The sequence below is a fragment of the Anomaloglossus baeobatrachus genome, chromosome 11 (genome assembly GCF_048569485.1).
Source record: "Anomaloglossus baeobatrachus isolate aAnoBae1 chromosome 11, aAnoBae1.hap1, whole genome shotgun sequence".
Lineage (NCBI taxonomy): Eukaryota > Metazoa > Chordata > Amphibia > Anura > Aromobatidae > Anomaloglossus > Anomaloglossus baeobatrachus.
In genome coordinates this window covers 9,751,603-9,769,587 of record NC_134363.1, presented here as the reverse complement: position 1 = coordinate 9,769,587, position 17,985 = coordinate 9,751,603, and the positions used below count along the sequence as shown (strand labels likewise).

Sequence of the window (17,985 nt, the reverse complement as noted above, 5' to 3'; positions counted from 1 at the left end):
AAAGCAGCCCCCCCCATTTCCTGAATATTCATACCAACTACCTGGACCTTCCCAGGCCTATAGCCACCTTCTATATAGATATCTACTAGTTAATTCTTTGATCCACAGGATAGGCTATTGAAACTGGTTTAGTCCTAATTATTTATATCCCTAGGAGTTATTGGTAGTGTACCATTTTAATTACAATCTTTTTCTTGTTGTGTATTTAATAAAAATCATGTACCTTTTGCACTTTACTCTTGTTCTCCTGTTTATTAATGTAACCAGAAGGACTGGAACATACAATGTAACCAGAAGGACTGGAACATACAATGCAACCACAAGGACTGGAACATACAATGTAACCACAAGGACTGGAACATACAATGTAACCAGAAGGACTGGAACATACAATGTAACCAGAAGGACTGGAACATACAATGCAACCACAAGGACTGGAACATACAATGTAACCACAAGGACTGGAACATACAATGTAACCAGAAGGACTGGAACATACAATGTAACCACAAGGACTGGAACATACAATGCAACCACAAGGACTGGAACATACAATGTAACCACAAGGACTGGAACATACAATGTAACCAGAAGGACTGGAATATACAATGTAACCACAAGGACTGGAACATACAATGTAACCAGTAGGAATGGAACATACAATGTAACCAGAAGAATTGGAACATACAATGTAACCAGAAGGACTGGAACATACAATGTAACCAGAAGGACTGGAGCATACAATGTAACCAGAAGAATTGGAACATACAATGTAACCAGAAGGACTGGAACATACAATGTAACCAGAAGGACTGGAGCATACAATGTAACCAGAAGGACAGGAACATACAATGTAACCAGAAGGACTGGAATATACAATGTAACCACAAGGACTGGAGCATACAATGTAACCAGAAGGACTGGAACATTCAATGTAACCACAAGGACTGGAACATACAATGTAACCAGAAGAATTGGAACATACAATGTAACCAGAAGGACTGGAACATACAATGTAACCAGAAGGACTGGAACATACAATGTAACCAGAAGGACTAGAACATACAATGTAACCAGAAGGACAGGAACATACAATGTAACCGGAAGGACTGTGTCTGGTGATTTTAACACTCTGCCCGCCTGTACTGTCTGTCCTTATGTCACGCACACTTTATTATTAAAAATTCTGCGTATTTCACCATATAATTTGCTTTTTGCTCTCTTTTATACCAGCGGTCTTCCTTTTACTCTATATATTGGTACAAGTGATCACTGGGATCTTTCTTGGTTTTGCATTCTTAATGGGACCCTCCCTTTTAGGGAAGTTGTAGGTTTACATACAATGTAACTTGTCTGAGTCGACATATCTTATGGACTATAGAATGTTAATTGGAAGAAGTGGTTCATAATATGAAAGATATAATGTAACTGGAAGGAGTGGATCCAGTAGGGACAGATAGATGACATGGAGCATATGTGGTTCCTAGGAGGGGCAAACATAAAGTGAATATAAAAAGTCTACACACCCCTGTTAAATTGCCAGGATTTTGTTATGTGAAAGAATCTTAAGAAAAAGAATCATAAGAACAACATTGGCCAACATTTTGGCCATAATTCCAAAACCTGCAAAGACAAAACTGTGCATTACCATAAGAACACCATCCCCACAGTGAGGCATGGTGGAGGCAGCATTGTGCTTTGGGGCTCTTTTTTAGGTGCTGGAATTGGGGCTTAAGTCAAGTTTCAAATATCAGTCAATTTTGCATCAAAATCTTCAGAAGTCTGCTGAAAAAAGCTGAAGATGAAGATGAATCTCAGCACAACAGCCCTAATAAATCATTCTAACGGGGGATGGTGTGGGGGTGCAGACTCTTTATTTCCACCGTATGACATGCTGCATACAATGTATCCAGGAGGGCAGATACATGAGCTGGACTGTACAATATACACAGGAATGGGGAATATCTGACACTGAATCCGTGGACGAGCACCTACTTAGCACAGTGAGGATTGCAGCGTATGACATGATGCCCATGCTGACCTCCGACCTCCCCACTTGGCAGTGATACTGTGCGTCATCTGACAGCTCGCACCGCTCGATGCGTAGATTGTTCTCCCCTGTGGGGTTAATGAAAGCAAAGATCCAATTAGAGAAAATAATAATTACATGCGGCACAGCTGGGCGAGTCGCCTGGATACACACAGAGGATGGCGGTATAATGCACGGGATGTCAGGATATTACCTGTCACATGACCCGTGGATGCTAATTACATTTCGCCTGCAGCGGCCTCAGCGATTGCACGATCTGCGCCCCCCACCCCCACCCGACTCAAAATCCAACATCAATTGAGAGATAAACTTTAGCGACATCGTCATAACATTTTGTTTCCATCACCTTTCTTGGGGTCTCCGCTCATGGTGTATCGGGGGAATCCCGGTACCGTCCGCTCCGGTCCCAGCAGGAGCCCGTCCTTGACCCATTGCACCGTGCCCGACGCGTGCTCCACCTCACACACCAGAACCTGGGTTGACCCCTGCACCGCGGTGATATTATCCGGCTGGACACGAAACACCTGCTGAAGTCCGGCGAAACCTCAGAGAAGCAAGAGGACAAGATCTGTACAATATTGAAGCAAGTCTGCACCATCCCCAAGGGGGCGACCTGTCAGGACGTATGGCCGAGCTAAGATACATCCGTATCATGATGCGTCCTGTCTGGAGAGCACTGACATCCAAACACTAAACCACCGGACACCAGGGCACTAAACCACTGGACACCAGGGAAACTAAACCACTGGACACCAGGGAAACTAAACCACTGGACACCAGGGAAACTAAACCACTGGACACCAGGGAAACTAAACCACTGGACACCAGGGAAACTAACCCACTGGACACCAGGGAAACTAACCCACTGGACACCAGGGAAACTAACCCACTGGACACCAGGGAAACTAAACCACCGGACACCAGGGACACTAAACCACCGGACACCAGGGAAACAAAACCACTGGACACCAGGGAAACTAACCCACTGGACACCAGGGAAACTAACCCACTGGACACCAGGGAAACTAACCCACTGGATACCAGGGAAACTAACCCACTGGACACCAGGGAAACTAAACCACCGGACACCAGGGACACTAAACCACCGGACACCAGGGAAACTAAACCACTGGATACGAAGACCATAAACCACTGGATACCAGGGGTACTAAACCACCAGACACCAGGGAAACTAACCCACTGGACACCAGGGAAACTAACCCACTGGACACCAGGGAAACTAACCCACTGGACACCAAGGAAACTAACCCACTGGACACCAGGGAAACTAACCCACTGGACACCAGGGAAACTAAACCACCGGACACCAGGGACAGTAAACCACCGGACACCAGGGACACTAAACCACCGGACACCAGGGAAACTAAACCACTGGACATCAGGGACACTAAACCACTGCACACCAGGGAAACTAAACCAACGGACACCAGGGAAACTAAACCACTGGACACCAGGGAAACTAAACCACTGGACACAAGGGAAACTAAACCACTGGACACCAGGGACACTAAACCACCGGACACCAGGGAAACTAAACCACTGGACACCAGGGAAACTAACCCACTGGACACAAGGGAAACTAAACCACTGGACACCAGGGAAACTAACCCACTGGACACAAGGGAAACTAACCCACTGGACACAAGGGAAACTAAACCACTGGACACAAGGGAAACTAAACCACTGGACACCAGGGACACTAAACCACCGGACACCAGGGAAACTAAACCACTGGACACCAGGGAAACTAACCCACTGGACACCAGGGAAACTAACCCACTGGACACCAGGGAAACTAACCCACTGGACACCAGGGAAACTAATCCACTGGACACCAGGGAAACTAAACCACCGGACACCAGGGACACTAAACCACCGGACACCAGGGACACTAAACCACCGGACACCAGGGACACTAAACCACCGGACACCAGGGAAACTAAACCACCGGACACCAGGGACACTAAACCACCGGACACCAGGGAAACTAAACCACTGGACATCAGGGACACTGAACCACTGGACACCAGGGAAACTAAACCACTGGACACCAGGGAAACTAACCCACTGGACACCAGGGAAACTAACCCACTGGACACCAGGGAAACTAACCCACTGGACACCAGGGAAACTAATCCACTGGACACCAGGGAAACTAAACCACCGGATACCAGGGACACGAAACCACCGGACACCAGGGACACTAAACCACCGGACACCAGGGAAACTAAACCACCGGACACCAGGGACACTAAACCACCGGACACCAGGGACACTAAACCACCGGACACCAGGGAAACTAAACCACCGGATACCAGGGAAACTAAACCACCGGACACCAGGGAAACTAAACCACCGGATACCAGGGACACGAAACCACCGGATACCAGGGACACGAAACCACCGGACACCAGGGACACTAAACCACCGGACACCAGGGAAACTAAACCACTGGACATCAGGGACCCTAAACCTCTGGACACCAGGGAAACTAAACCACCGGATACCAGGGACACTAAACCAACGGACACCAGGGAAACTAAACCACTGGACACCAGGGAAACTAAACCACTGGACATCAGGGACACTAAACCACTGGACATCAGGGACACTAAACCCCTGGACACCAGGGAAATTAAACCAACGGACACCAGGGAAACTAAACCACTGGACACCAGGGAAACTAAACCACTGGACACAAGGGAAACTAAACCACTGGACACAAGGGAAACTAAACCACTAGACACAAGGGACACTAAACCACTGGACACCATGGAAACTAAACCACTGGACACCAGGGACACTGAACCACTGGACACCAGGGAAACTAAACCACTGGACACCAGGGAAACTAAACCACTGGACACCAGGGAAACTAAACCACTAGACACAAGGGAAACTAAACCATCGGACACCAGGGAAACTGAACCACCGGACACCAGGGAAATTAAACCACCGAACACCAGGGAAACTAAACCACCGGACACCAGGGACACTAAACCACCGGACACCAGGGACACTAAACCACTGGACACCAGGGACACTAAACCACTGGACACCAGGGAAACTAAACCACTGGACACAAGGGACACTAAACCACTGGACACCAGGGAAACTAAACCACTGGACACCAGGGAAACTAAACCACTGGACACCAGGGAAATTAAACCAACGAACACCAGGGAAACTAAACCACTAGACACCAGGGAAACTAAACCACCGGACACCAGGGAAACTAAACCACCGGACACCAGGGAAATTAAACCACCGAACACCAGGGAAACTAAACCACCGGACACCAGGGACACTAAACCACCGGACACCAGGGAAACTAAACCACTGGACACCAGGGACACTAAACCACTGGACACCAGGGACACTAAACCACTGGACACCAGGGAAACTAAACCACCGGACACCAGGGAAACTAACCCACTGGACACCAGGGAAACTAATCCACTGGACACCAGGGAAACTAAACCACCGGATACCAGGGACACGAAACCACCGGACACCAGGGACACTAAACCACCGGACACCAGGGAAACTAAACCACCGGACACCAGGGACACTAAACCACTGGACACCAGGGACACTAAACCACTGGACACCAGGGAAACTAAACCACTGGACACCAGGGACACTAAACCACTGGACACCAGGGAAACTAAACCACCGGAAACCAGGGAAACTAAACCACCGGACACCAGGGAAACTAAACCACCAGACACCAAGGACACTAAACCACTGGACACTAGGGACACTAAACCACCGGACACTAGGGAAACTAAACCACAGGACACCAGGGACACTAAACCACTGGACACCAGGGACACTAAACCACTGGACACCAGGGACACTAAACCACCGGACACCAGGGAAACTAAACCACTGGACACCGGGGAAACTAAACCACTGGACACCAGGGAAACCAAACCACTGGACACCAGGGAAACCAAACCACTGGACACCAGGGAAACTAAACCACCGGACACCAGGGAAACTAAACCACTGGATACCAAGACCATAAACCACTGGACACCAGGGAAACTAAACCACTGGACACTGGGGAAACTAAACCACTGGACACCAGGAAAACTAAACCACTGGACACCAGGGAAACTAAACCACTGGACACCAGGGAAACTAAACCACTGGACACCAGGGAAACTAAACCACTGGACACCAGGGAAACTAAACCACTGGACATCAGGGAAACTAAACCACTGCATATCGGAGAAACTAACCACTGGACACCAGAGACACTAAACCACTGGACACCAGGGACACTAAACCACTGGACACCAGGGAAACTAAACCACTGGACACCAGGGAAACTAAACCACCGGACACCAGGGACACTAAACCACTGGACACCAGGGAAACTAAACCACTAGACACCAGGGAAACTAAACCACTGGATACCAGGGAAACTGAACCACCGGACACCAGGGAAACTAAACCACCGGACACAAAGGGAAACTGAACCACTGGACACCGGGGAAACTAAACCACTGGACACCAGGGACACTAAACCACTGGACACCAGGGAAACTAAACCACTGGACACCAGGGACACTAAACCACTGGACACCAGGGAAACTAAACCACTGGACACCGGGGAAACTAAACCACCGGACACAAGGGAAACTAAACCACTGGACACCAGGGAAACTAAATCACTGGACACCAGGGAAACTAAACCACTGGATACCATGGAAACTAAACCTCCGGACACCAAGACAATAAAGAATTGGACACCAGGGACAATGAACAGCTAGACACCAAGCAAACTAAACTACTAGACATCAAGACAATAAACCATTGGACACAAGACACAAAGCCATTGAACACCAAAATACTAGAACATTGGACACCAGGGACAATGAACAGAAAGACACCAGGGAAACTACACCACTGAACATCAGGGCATTTACACCATTCCATACCATGGACACTAAACCAAAGGACACAAGGGGCTGGAAATAACCCCCCGACACCATAAACACGAAGCAACCTCAGCCCCACTGGAAATAAAGAAAGCTAAACTACCGGACAACCAGGACTGGGAATGTAAATCATAAGTACAGGACAATGAACCAATGAACACCAGGGACTTACCAGTGGACTACAGGGACAGGAGCATTAAATCACTGGACTTGAGGGACGGGAGCACTAACCACCAGACCCCCAGGACTGGGATGGTAAATTCCTGGGTATCAGGGTGACATATTCCCAATACTACACATACCTCTGAGACAGCAGAGACAGGAGATCAGGATGATGGCGACAGCGTCCATGTCCTCTACTAGATGAGAGCTATAAAAATACAATTCACAAAATGCAAATCCTCAAAGCAACCGGCAATCAATTATAATCTGCAGAGAACAAGACACAGCGATCTGCAAACTACAGAGGGCAAGTCCTGAAAATAACTGCCCCCAGCTAAGACGTGACTGCACCAGCAGAACAGTGAGTGCAGCTCTGGAGCATAATACAGGAGGTAACTCAGGATCAGTAATGTAATGTATGTACACAGTGACTGCACCAGCAGAATAGTGAGTGCAGCTCTGGAGTATAATACAGGAGGTAACTCAGGATCAGTAATGTAGTGTATGTACACAGTGACTGCACCAGCAGAATAGTGACTGCTGCTCTGGAGTATAATACAGGAGGTAACTCAGGATCAGTAATGTATGTACACAGTGACTGCACCAGCAGAATAGTGAGTGCAGCTCTGGGGTATAATACAGGAGGTAACTCAGGATCAGTAATGTATGTACATAGTGACTGCACCAGCAGAATAGTGAGTGCTGCTCTGGAGTATAATACAGGAGGTAACTCAGGATCAGTAATGTATGTACACAGTGACTGCACCAGCAGAATAGTGAGTGCTGCTCTGGAGTATAATACAGGAGGTAACTCAGGATCAGTAATGTAATGTATGTACACAGTGACTGCACCAGCAGAATAGTGAGTGCAGCTCTGGAGTATAATACAGGCAGTAACTCAGGATCAGTAATGTAATGTCTGTACACAGTGACTGTACCAGCAGAATAGTGAGTGCAGCTCTGGAGTATAATACAGGACGTAACTCAGGATCAGTAATGTAATGTATGTACGCAGTGACTGCACCAGCAGAATAGTGAGTGCAGATCTGTAGTATAATACAGGAGGTAACTCAGGATCAGTAATGTAATGTATGTACATAGTGACTGCACCAGCAGAATAGTGAGTGCAGCTCTGGAGTATAATACAGGAGGTAACTCAGGATCAGTAATGTAATGTATGTATACAGTGACTGCACCAGCAGAATTGAAAGTGCAGCTCTGGAGTATAATACAGGATGTAACTCAGGATTAGTAATGTAATGCATGTATACAGTGACTGCACCAGCAGAATAGTGAGTGCAGCTCTGGAGTATAATACAGGCAGTAACTCAGGATCAGTAATGTAATGTCTGTACACAGTGACTGTACCAGCAGAATAGTGAGTGCAGCTCTGGAGTATAATACAGGACGTAACTCAGGATCAGTAATGTAATGTATGTACACAGTGACTGCACCAGCAGAATAGTGAGTGCAGCTCTGGAGTATAATACAGGAGGTAACTCAGGATCAGTAATGTAATGTATGTGCACAGTGACTGCACCAGCAGAATAGTGAGTGCAGCTCTGGAGTATAATACAGGAGGTAACTCAGGATCAGTAATGTATGTACACAGTGACTGCACCAGCAGAATAGTGAGCGCAGCTCTGTGATGATATTCAGCTCAGTAATGTAAAGAGCAGGTAATAAAAGGAGCAATTAGACAGATCAGTTTCATCAGTGCGGAGACGTCTGGCTGCTGATATCATGGAGGCTTTTCTATATCAGACAATGATGGTTTCTCTCCGGCTTTGATGCTGATGATACAATTACATCTTCTGAGATTCATTTCATGATCTACAATTATCAGTGTGAGTTCTGCTCCGGTGCACAGTGTGACCATCGGATGTATCCAGAGGGCTTCACCCAACTTATCACAGCCTCTCTGCTTTATCACTGTGTAAATAAGTAATTGTCTATTTATACAATACTGTGCATAATTCTTAGGGAAAAAAGTTTTCCTTCTGTAGCTGTTCCTCACCCAATTTTAAGCCTCCTACACAGCTGTTTCTGTTTCAGTTAATGACTGTGTATATTCTGTAGAATAACTTTATCAGTCTTAACTGCAATTTTGGTATTCTATTCATGAACCAGGTGGCTCAGTATGATTATTTACAATATAATTGACTGCAAAAAAAAAGTGGCTGATAACAGGGAACAATGGAGAAGGTGCAAATAATGGTTCCTTTATGAATTGAGACGGTCTAAGGATAGTAAAATTTGGGGTACAGCAGGGGGTAATATAGAGGACTGATCGGACTTACCCCCTCCTTGCAGCAGATCCGGGATGTTTCGCAGGACGGGGCTGCACTTCACAGAATGAGCTGCTCCTTCCCTCTCTCCTCCATCCCTCCTTCCCTCTCTCCTCCATCCCTCCTTCCCTCTCTCCTCCATCCCTCCTTCCCTCTCTCCTCCATCCCTCCTTCCCTCTCTCCTCCTTCCTGCTCAGGAATGGTGGGAGTCAGTGCATTCAGCACTTGTGAGACTGACACATCATCCTCATCCCAATATCCTGTGACACCCCCAGATCCCCCCGCACGCTCCGTACATTCCCTGTGCACTCAGTGGCGGAATTACGCCATTATTTCTGAATAGCCCCTATAGGTCTGCAATCACCACCCTTTATTCTGGGGATCCTGACCCTCATAGTACTGGTACCCCAAATAATAATGTACATTCATGCACTGTCACTGATCACCAGCAGGTGGCAGCATTATGACAACTTCCAATGGAGGCATTTGGTCGTGGCTATGTGCATGTTCACACATCGCATTTTTGCAGTTTATTTACTGGACCAAAGCCATACTGCATACAGATTCTGTTTCTGTCTTGTTTTTACGCTCATATTTGCTTTTTTTTTGTACTTGCGTTTTTAACCCCAAGTATTAGGGTCTGAGCATTGCGGTCCGAGTATTGCAGTCTGAGTAATAGGGTCTGAACATTGCGTTGTGGGCATTAGGGTCTGAGAATGTGGTCCGGGCATTAGGGTCTGAGAATGTGGTCCGGGCATTAGGGTCTGAGCATTGTGGTCCGGGCATTAGGGTCTGAGCATTGTGGTCCGGGCATTAGGGTCTGAGCATTGTGGTCCGGGCATTAGGGTCTGAGCATTGTGGTCCGGGCATTAGGGTCTGAGCATTGTGGTCCGGGCATTAGGGTCTGAGCATTGTGGTCCGGGCATTAGGGTCTGAGCATTGTGGTCCGGGCATTAGGGTCTGAGCATTGTGGTCCGGGCATTAGGGTCTGAGCATTGTGGTCCGGGCATTAGGGTCTGAGCATTGTGGTCCGGGCATTAGGGTCTGAGCATTGTGGTCCGGGCATTAGGGTCTGAGCATTGCGGTCCGAGTATTGCAGTCTGAGTAATAGGGTCTGAACATTGCGTTGTGGGCATTAGGGTCTGAGCATTGTGGTCCGGGCATTAGGGTCTGAGCATTGTGGTCCGGGCATTAGAGTCTGAGCATTGTGGTCCGGGCATTAGGGTCTGAGCATTGCGGTCCGAGTATTGCAGTCTGAGTAATAGGGTCTGAACATTGCGTTGTGGGCATTAGGGTCTGAGCATTGTGGTCCGGGCATTAGGGTCTGAGCATTGTGGTCCGGGCATTAGGGTCTGAGCATTGTGGTCCGGGCATTAGGGTCTGAGCATTGTGGTCCGGGCATTAGGGTCTGAGCATTGTGGTCCGGGCATTAGGGTCTGAGCATTGTGGTCCGGGCATTAGGGTCTGAGCATTGTGGTCCGGGCATTAGGGTCTGAGCATTGTGGTCCGAGCATTAGGGTCTGAGCATTGTGGTCCGGGCATTAGGGTCTGAGCATTGTGGTCCGGGCATTAGGGTCTGAGCATTGTGGTCCGGGCATTAGGGTCTGAGCATTGTGGTCCGGGCATTAGGGTCTGAGCATTGTGGTCCGGGCATTAGGGTCTGAGCATTGTGGTCTGGGCATTAGGGTCTGAGCATTGTGGTCCGGGCATTAGGGTCTGAGCATTGTGGTCCGGGCATTAGGGTCTGAGCATTGTGGTCTGGGCATTAGGGTCTGAGCATTGTGGTCCGGGCATTAGGGTCTGAGCATTGTGGTCCGGGCATTAGGGTCTGAACATTGCGTTGCGGGCATTAGGGTCTGAGCATTGTGGTCCGGGCATTAGGGTCTGAGCATTGTGGTCCGGGCATTAGGATCTGAGCATTGTGGTCCGGGCATTAGCATCCTAGCATTAGGGTCTGAGCATTGTGGTCCGGGCATTAGGGCCCAAGCAATGCCGTCTGCAGGCTGAACATTAGGGTCCGTGCATTACTATCCGGGTATTGCAGTTCAAGGACTAGGGCCCGAGCAATGTGGTCTGGGTATTGCAATTCGGTTTGGGTATTGTAAGCTGAGCACCGTGGTCCGAGCATTGAGGTCCAGGTATTGCAGGCTTAACATTAGGATCCAAGCATTGCTCTCCGGGTATTGTAGTCTGAGCAATAGGGTCCAAGCAATGTGGTCCGGGTATTGTAGGCTGAGCATTAGGGCCTGAGCATTGCAATCCGGCTACTAAAGGCTGAGCTGTGGTCCGAGCATTACGGTCTGAGCAGTGTGGTCAAAACATTGTAGTTCGGGTAAATCTGAGCACTGCGATCCAAGCATTATGGTCCGAGCATTGAGGTCTGAGCAGTGTGGCCTGAGCATTGAGGTCTGAGCATTGAGGTCTGAGCATTGCGGTCTGAGCATTGCGGTCTGAGCATTGTGGTCTGAGCATTGTGTTCTGAGCATTGTGTTCTGAGCATTGTGGTCCGAGCAGTGTGTTCTGAGCATTGTGTTCTGAGCTTTGTGGTCTGAGCATTGTGGTCTGAGCATTGTGGTCTGAACATTGTGGTCTGAACATTGTGGTCTGAAAAGTGTGGTCTGAGCATTGTGGTCCGAGCAGTGTGTTCTGAGCATTGTGTTCTGAGCTTTGTGGTCTGAGCATTGTGGTCTGAGCATTGTGGTCTGAACATTGTGGTCTGAACATTGTGGTCTGAAAAGTGTGGTCTGAGCATTGTGGTCCGAGCATTGCGGTCTGAGCATTGTGGTCTGAACATTGTGGTCTGAAAAGTGTGGTCTGAGCATTGTGGTCCGAGCATTGCGGTCTGAGCATTGCGGTCTGAGCAGTGTGATCCGAGCATTGCGGTCTGAGCATTGCGGTCTGAGCAGTGTGGTCTGAGCATTGTGATCTGAGCATTGTGGTCTGAACATTGTGGTCTGAACATTGTGGTCTGAGCAGTGTGGTCTGAGCATTGTGGTCTGAGCATTGTGGTCTGAGCATTGCGGTCCGAGCATTGCGGTCTGAGCATTGCGGTCTGAGCATTGCGGTCTGATCTCGGACTGTTTAGTTGCTGCCCTTGTCCTGTATCTAAATACCAGGGCACAGCGGCCTGTTGGGGTTCGTGCCATGAGAGCGCCCCTACTAATTATTGCCCATGATTATCTCCAATAATACGATGACTTTAGGGAATTACATTTCCGGCAGTTGCCTGATAAATTCCACATCACATATCAAAATACGTTACGGAAAACCCACGGATAGACGATCTCGACTGATGAGCTGACAATCTAATTTCTCACGCTCCGCCGCTGACACTCGTCACATGAGGCGGGGAGCGACTCGACCTTCTCCCACACATCTCTGCATAATTATACAAAAACACTTACTCCGCTGCGGCTTCATTAACTCGGGATCGAGGGAGGAAAAATTAACCCCCGCTCTGCCGACGCTTCACAGATCACACTTTAGCTGAAAAATGATCCCTTTAAGGATCTTTTAAGATAAAATGCGATAGGATCCCAACAAAGTCTTTTATTTTCTATTGAGTCCCTATGTTGTATCTATTAGATTAGTATTATTACTTTGTTTATAGAATTATTTCTTTATTTTGCAACAAAAACGGTAACAAAGATTCCTAACAATGGGCCTGAGATCCGTGTTCTGGTCACTGACTGCCTGATGAAGCCGGAGTAATTACACTGTGTCAGCCGGGAATTAGGAAAGTCATCAAATCACTGTTTATTTTATTTTTTTCACTTTACCTCCCTGATCAGCACCAATCCTCCCCCCATTACAACCCCCCCCCCCAACAATAACACTCCGCAGACCACCGAATAAATAATTTCAGGGTGAGAGGTTCTCATTTTCTTCATACATTCACATTTTTTTATTTTATATTTTTATTTTATTTTATTTTTATTTTATCTTATTTTTATTTTATTTTATTATTTTTATTTTATTTTTTATTTTATTTTATTTTTTATTTTTATTTTATTTTTTTATTTTATTTTTTTTTTTTTTGTATCAGTTTGTGACTCATTTCCATATGATTATGTTGTCAGTCCCATCCCTTAGACATAAACATTATTTCCTTGGTGTAACTGATTCTGGTAAATTAAGCTCATTTGGAATCCACTAGTTCAGCATAAAAGCAACATTCCGAGGAAAATTGATACATTGTATCCTGATCTGAAGGAGGAACCTGTGATATGCTCCACCACTTAGGCTTTGCACAAAGCAGAGCACATTGTATCAGTCAAGTTGCTGCAGCTTGGGGGACATTTAATTTAAAAATAATTTTGGCAATTCTATTTGGCCAAAAATATCGCCCTGTTTGACTTCTACAACCCCCATGATGGCTGCAGAATGAGATAAATGAGAATCTATCAGTGAATCTCCTTTAAAGATCTTTTTCTGAGCTGCTCTCACCTGATTTATGATCACAGAACAGTGGCGTAACTAGAGCCCAATGGGCCCCAATACAAAATTTGGACCTGCCCCCCCCTCATATGTTGGTCAGATGTATGGACTCTTGTAGGGTTCTGAATCTTATAAAGACATACAAGTTGCATTCCCTCCCAGTTTCATTATGTAGTAATGTGCCCCATCCTGGTATGTAAGTCTTCTATTCTGGTATATATGTCTCCCATCCTGGTATATATGTCCCCTTCCTGGTATGTATGTTCCCCATCCTGGTATATTCCCTCTCCTGGTATCTAAGTCTCCTATCCTAGTATATATGTCTCCCATCCGGGTATCTATGTCTCCAATCCTGGTATATATGTCCCTTCCTGGTATATATGTCACCCATGCTGGTATATATGGTCTCATACTGGTATATGTCCCCCATCCTGGTATATGTCTCCTATTCTGGTATATATGTCTCCCATCCTGGTATCTATGTTCCATACCTGGTATATATGTTCCCCATCCTGGTATATTACTTCTCCTTGTATCTAAGTCTCCTATCCTGGTATATATGTCCCCCATCCGGGTATCTATGTCTCCAATCCTGGTATATATGTCCCCTTCCTGGTATCTATGGCCCCATCCTGGTATATCTGTCCCTCATCCTGGCATATATGGCATCATCGTGGTATATATGTTCCTCACCCTGATATACTATACATGTCCCCCATCCTGGTATATATGGCCCACTCCTGGTATATATGGCCCTATCCTGGTATATATGCCCCCTACCTTAGTATATGTCTCCTATCCTGAGATATATATATATATATATCGGTCTCCTATTCTGGTATATATGTCCACGATCCTGGTATATATGTCACTTTCCTGGTATACATGTTCCCCATCCTGGCATATATCCCCCTTCTGGTATAAAAGTCTCCTATCCTGGTGTATATATATGTCCCCTATCCTTTTATATATGTCACCTTCCTGGTATATATGATCCTCATCCAGGTATATTCCCCATCCTGGTATATAAGTCTCTTATCCTGGTATATATGTCACCTTCCTGGTATATATGATCCTCATCCAGGTATATTCCCCATCCTGGTATATAAGTCTCTTATCCTGGTATATATGTCGTCCATGCTGGGGTATATATGTCCTCATCCTAAGCCCATCCTGGTATATATTCACATGTAAAGTGTCATGGAATTAATAGCGCTATAAGAATAGAGAATGATTATAATAATATGTCCCCATTGTGAGCCAATCCTGGTATGTATGTCCTTATCCTGGGCCACTTCCTGGTATATATATATAGCCCCCGTTCTGTCTCTAATGCATAAAATAAAACATTCTATTCGCCTCCCTCTGCTCCCATGCTGTGTGGCATACTCTGTAGCAGGTGCAGTGGCCACAGCTGACATCGGCGTGTGCGGCATGGGGTGCATGACACCACTACCATGCGCCCCCAGTCACGGTACCGCCGACGTCAGCTGTTTGACCTTAAGTTGAATTTCAGTGCAGGGACCTGAGGGGTCACTGTGTTGCAATGCATTTCAGCTGAATGTGTACCCTCGGAGTTGATGGGCTATCTACACCATTAGGCCCAGCCGTGACCTCTGTGACCACAATCATAACACCCCTGACATAGACCACATCAAAGTTGAATGTATAGGAAAATAAAGAGTCTGTAAAAGCCAAACAGTACAAAATGGTTAATAAAACCCAATTGCAAAAGCTACTCTTATTTATTTACATATATATATATATATATATATTATTTTTTTTATATATATATATATATATATATATTATATTTATATATAATATAATTATATATATATAATAATATATATACATATATATAAATATATATATGTATATATATTATATAAAATATGTATATATGTATTTTGTATGTGTGTATATATATATATATATATATATATATATTATATATATATATGTTTTATATATAGATATATATATTAAATAGAAATATTTTTATATATATATATATATATATGTATATATATATATATATATATATATATATATATATATATATATATATCCCCAAAGGTGAACAATCCCTTTAAGTATCCATCCTATTGCATTCAATGTGCAAATGCATCTATAAAATTAAAAAAGCTCAAAATATTCTGCAAGTGGGGATATTGGGTAATAGGTTTCTGTGGGGCCGTGCAAAGGGGTCTATCATGCGGGAAGGACCCCGGAGATCCACTACTTATGACCGTGGTGTTAGTGTACCCCAATATTTAAGGGTCTCAGCAGGCAATCATCCTAAATGCACGCAGTGACAGATGCAGGGGACAGGGCTGATGCCAGGGTGTTAATATATGGGAGGTATACTATGTATATCTTCTCAGCGTCTCCCCCTCCGCAGCACACCTCTATATATAACATGACACCTTGTGCCTGAGTGAGAAGAGTGCGAGGAGGACAGAGGCAATAACCGCTGCACAGCAAAGGGCTCCAGCGCTCATCAGCGGAGAATTGCTCAAGTAGCAATTACCCAATACAAGGTTTATCTGTCCCTTTAAGAGTGGGTGAAGAATAAAGTAAAAGGGCAGAACCTGAGGCTTCTATCTGCCAGGATAGAAAGCGAAGAGGTCACACTACCAGCGATTCCTTCACCTACCACTTGGAGGCGATACAGACAATGTTCACTTCTATCCAAAGACCTGAACTATTTACAATTAAAAAAAATTGAATTTTGCAACATTTATAGTAGAAGCAGTAGGCTGATAACAGGGAGCAATAGACTGTACTCATCTATCCCCCGTCATAATATTACCAGCATGAGATGGCTGATAACAGCGAGCAATAGAATATGGTCCCCAATTCCACAATCAGTCCATAGATTGTACTCACATATCCCACCGTCATAATCTTCCCAGTATGACATGGCTGATAACAGCGAGCAACAGAATATGGTCCCCAATTCCACAATAAATCCATGGATTGTACTCGTATATCCCATCGTCATAATCTCCCTAGTATGAGATGGCTGATAACAGCGAGCAATAGAATATGGTCCCCAATTCCACAATCAATCCATAGATTGTACTCATATATCCCACCGTCATAATCTTCCCAGTACAACATGGCTGATAACAGCGAGCAACAGAATATGGTCCCCAATTCCACAATCAGTCGATAGATTGTAGTTATATATCCCATCGTCATAATCTCCCCAGTATGAGATGGCTGATAACAGCGATCAACAGAATATGGTCCCCAATTCCACAATAAATCCATGGATTGTACTCGTATATCCCATCGTCATAATCTCCCCAGTATGAGATGGCTGATAACAGCGATCAACAGAATATGGTCCCCAATTCCACAATCAATCCATAGATTGTACTCATATATCCCACCGTCATAATCTTCCCAGTATGACATGGCTGATAACAGCGAGCAACAGAATATGGTCCCCAATTCCACAATCAGTCGATAGATTGTACTCATATATCCCACCGTCATAATCTCCCCAGTATTACATGGCTGATAACAGCGATCAACAGAATATGGTCCCCAATTCCACAATCAGTCGATAGATTGTACTCATATATCCCATCGTCATAATCTCCCCAGTATGAGATGGCTGATAACAGCGAGCAATAGAATATGGTCTCCAATTCCACAATCAGTCCATATATTTTACTCATATATCCCACCGTCATAATCTTCCCAGTATTACATGGCTGATAACAGCGAGCAATAGACTATGGTCCGCAATTCCACAATCAATCCATACATTGTACTCATATATCCCACCGTCATAATCTTCCCAGTATAACATGGCTGATAACAGCGAGCAATAGACTATGGTCCTCAATTCCACAATTAGTCCATAGATTGTATTCACATATCCCACCGTCATAATCTTCCCAGTATGAGATGGCTGATAAAAGCGAGCAATAGAATATGGTCCCCAATTCTACAATCAGCTGCTGGAGGAAAGCAATAAAACTGATCCACCTGTGCCCCCCAATCCCGGCCCCCCGAGCCTCCAGAGCGGCACTCGTAAATCTCACCTGCGCAGGTCATGAGC

General features: G+C 45.7%; 1 protein-coding gene across 2 annotated transcripts in view; it reads right to left on the bottom strand.

Annotated features, from left to right (window-relative positions):
- Positions 1-17,985, bottom strand: part of NPHS1 (NPHS1 adhesion molecule, nephrin) — a 234,143-nt gene that overhangs the window by 29,812 nt on the left and 186,346 nt on the right. Inside the window, exons 1-4 of one of the 2 annotated variants that reach the window (XM_075327919.1) lie at positions 9,483-9,558; positions 7,323-7,390; positions 2,397-2,594; positions 1,996-2,118 (exon numbers count right to left, since the gene is read on the bottom strand). In XM_075327919.1, coding sequence (XP_075184034.1) covers positions 1,996-2,118; positions 2,397-2,594; positions 7,323-7,371 — 370 coding nt within the window. In that variant the 5' untranslated portion in view covers positions 7,372-7,390; positions 9,483-9,558. Of the gene's footprint in view, positions 1-1,995; positions 2,119-2,396; positions 2,595-7,322; positions 7,391-9,482; positions 9,559-17,985 lie in introns of those variants that run through there. The other variant, XM_075327918.1, reaches the window with a different exon arrangement.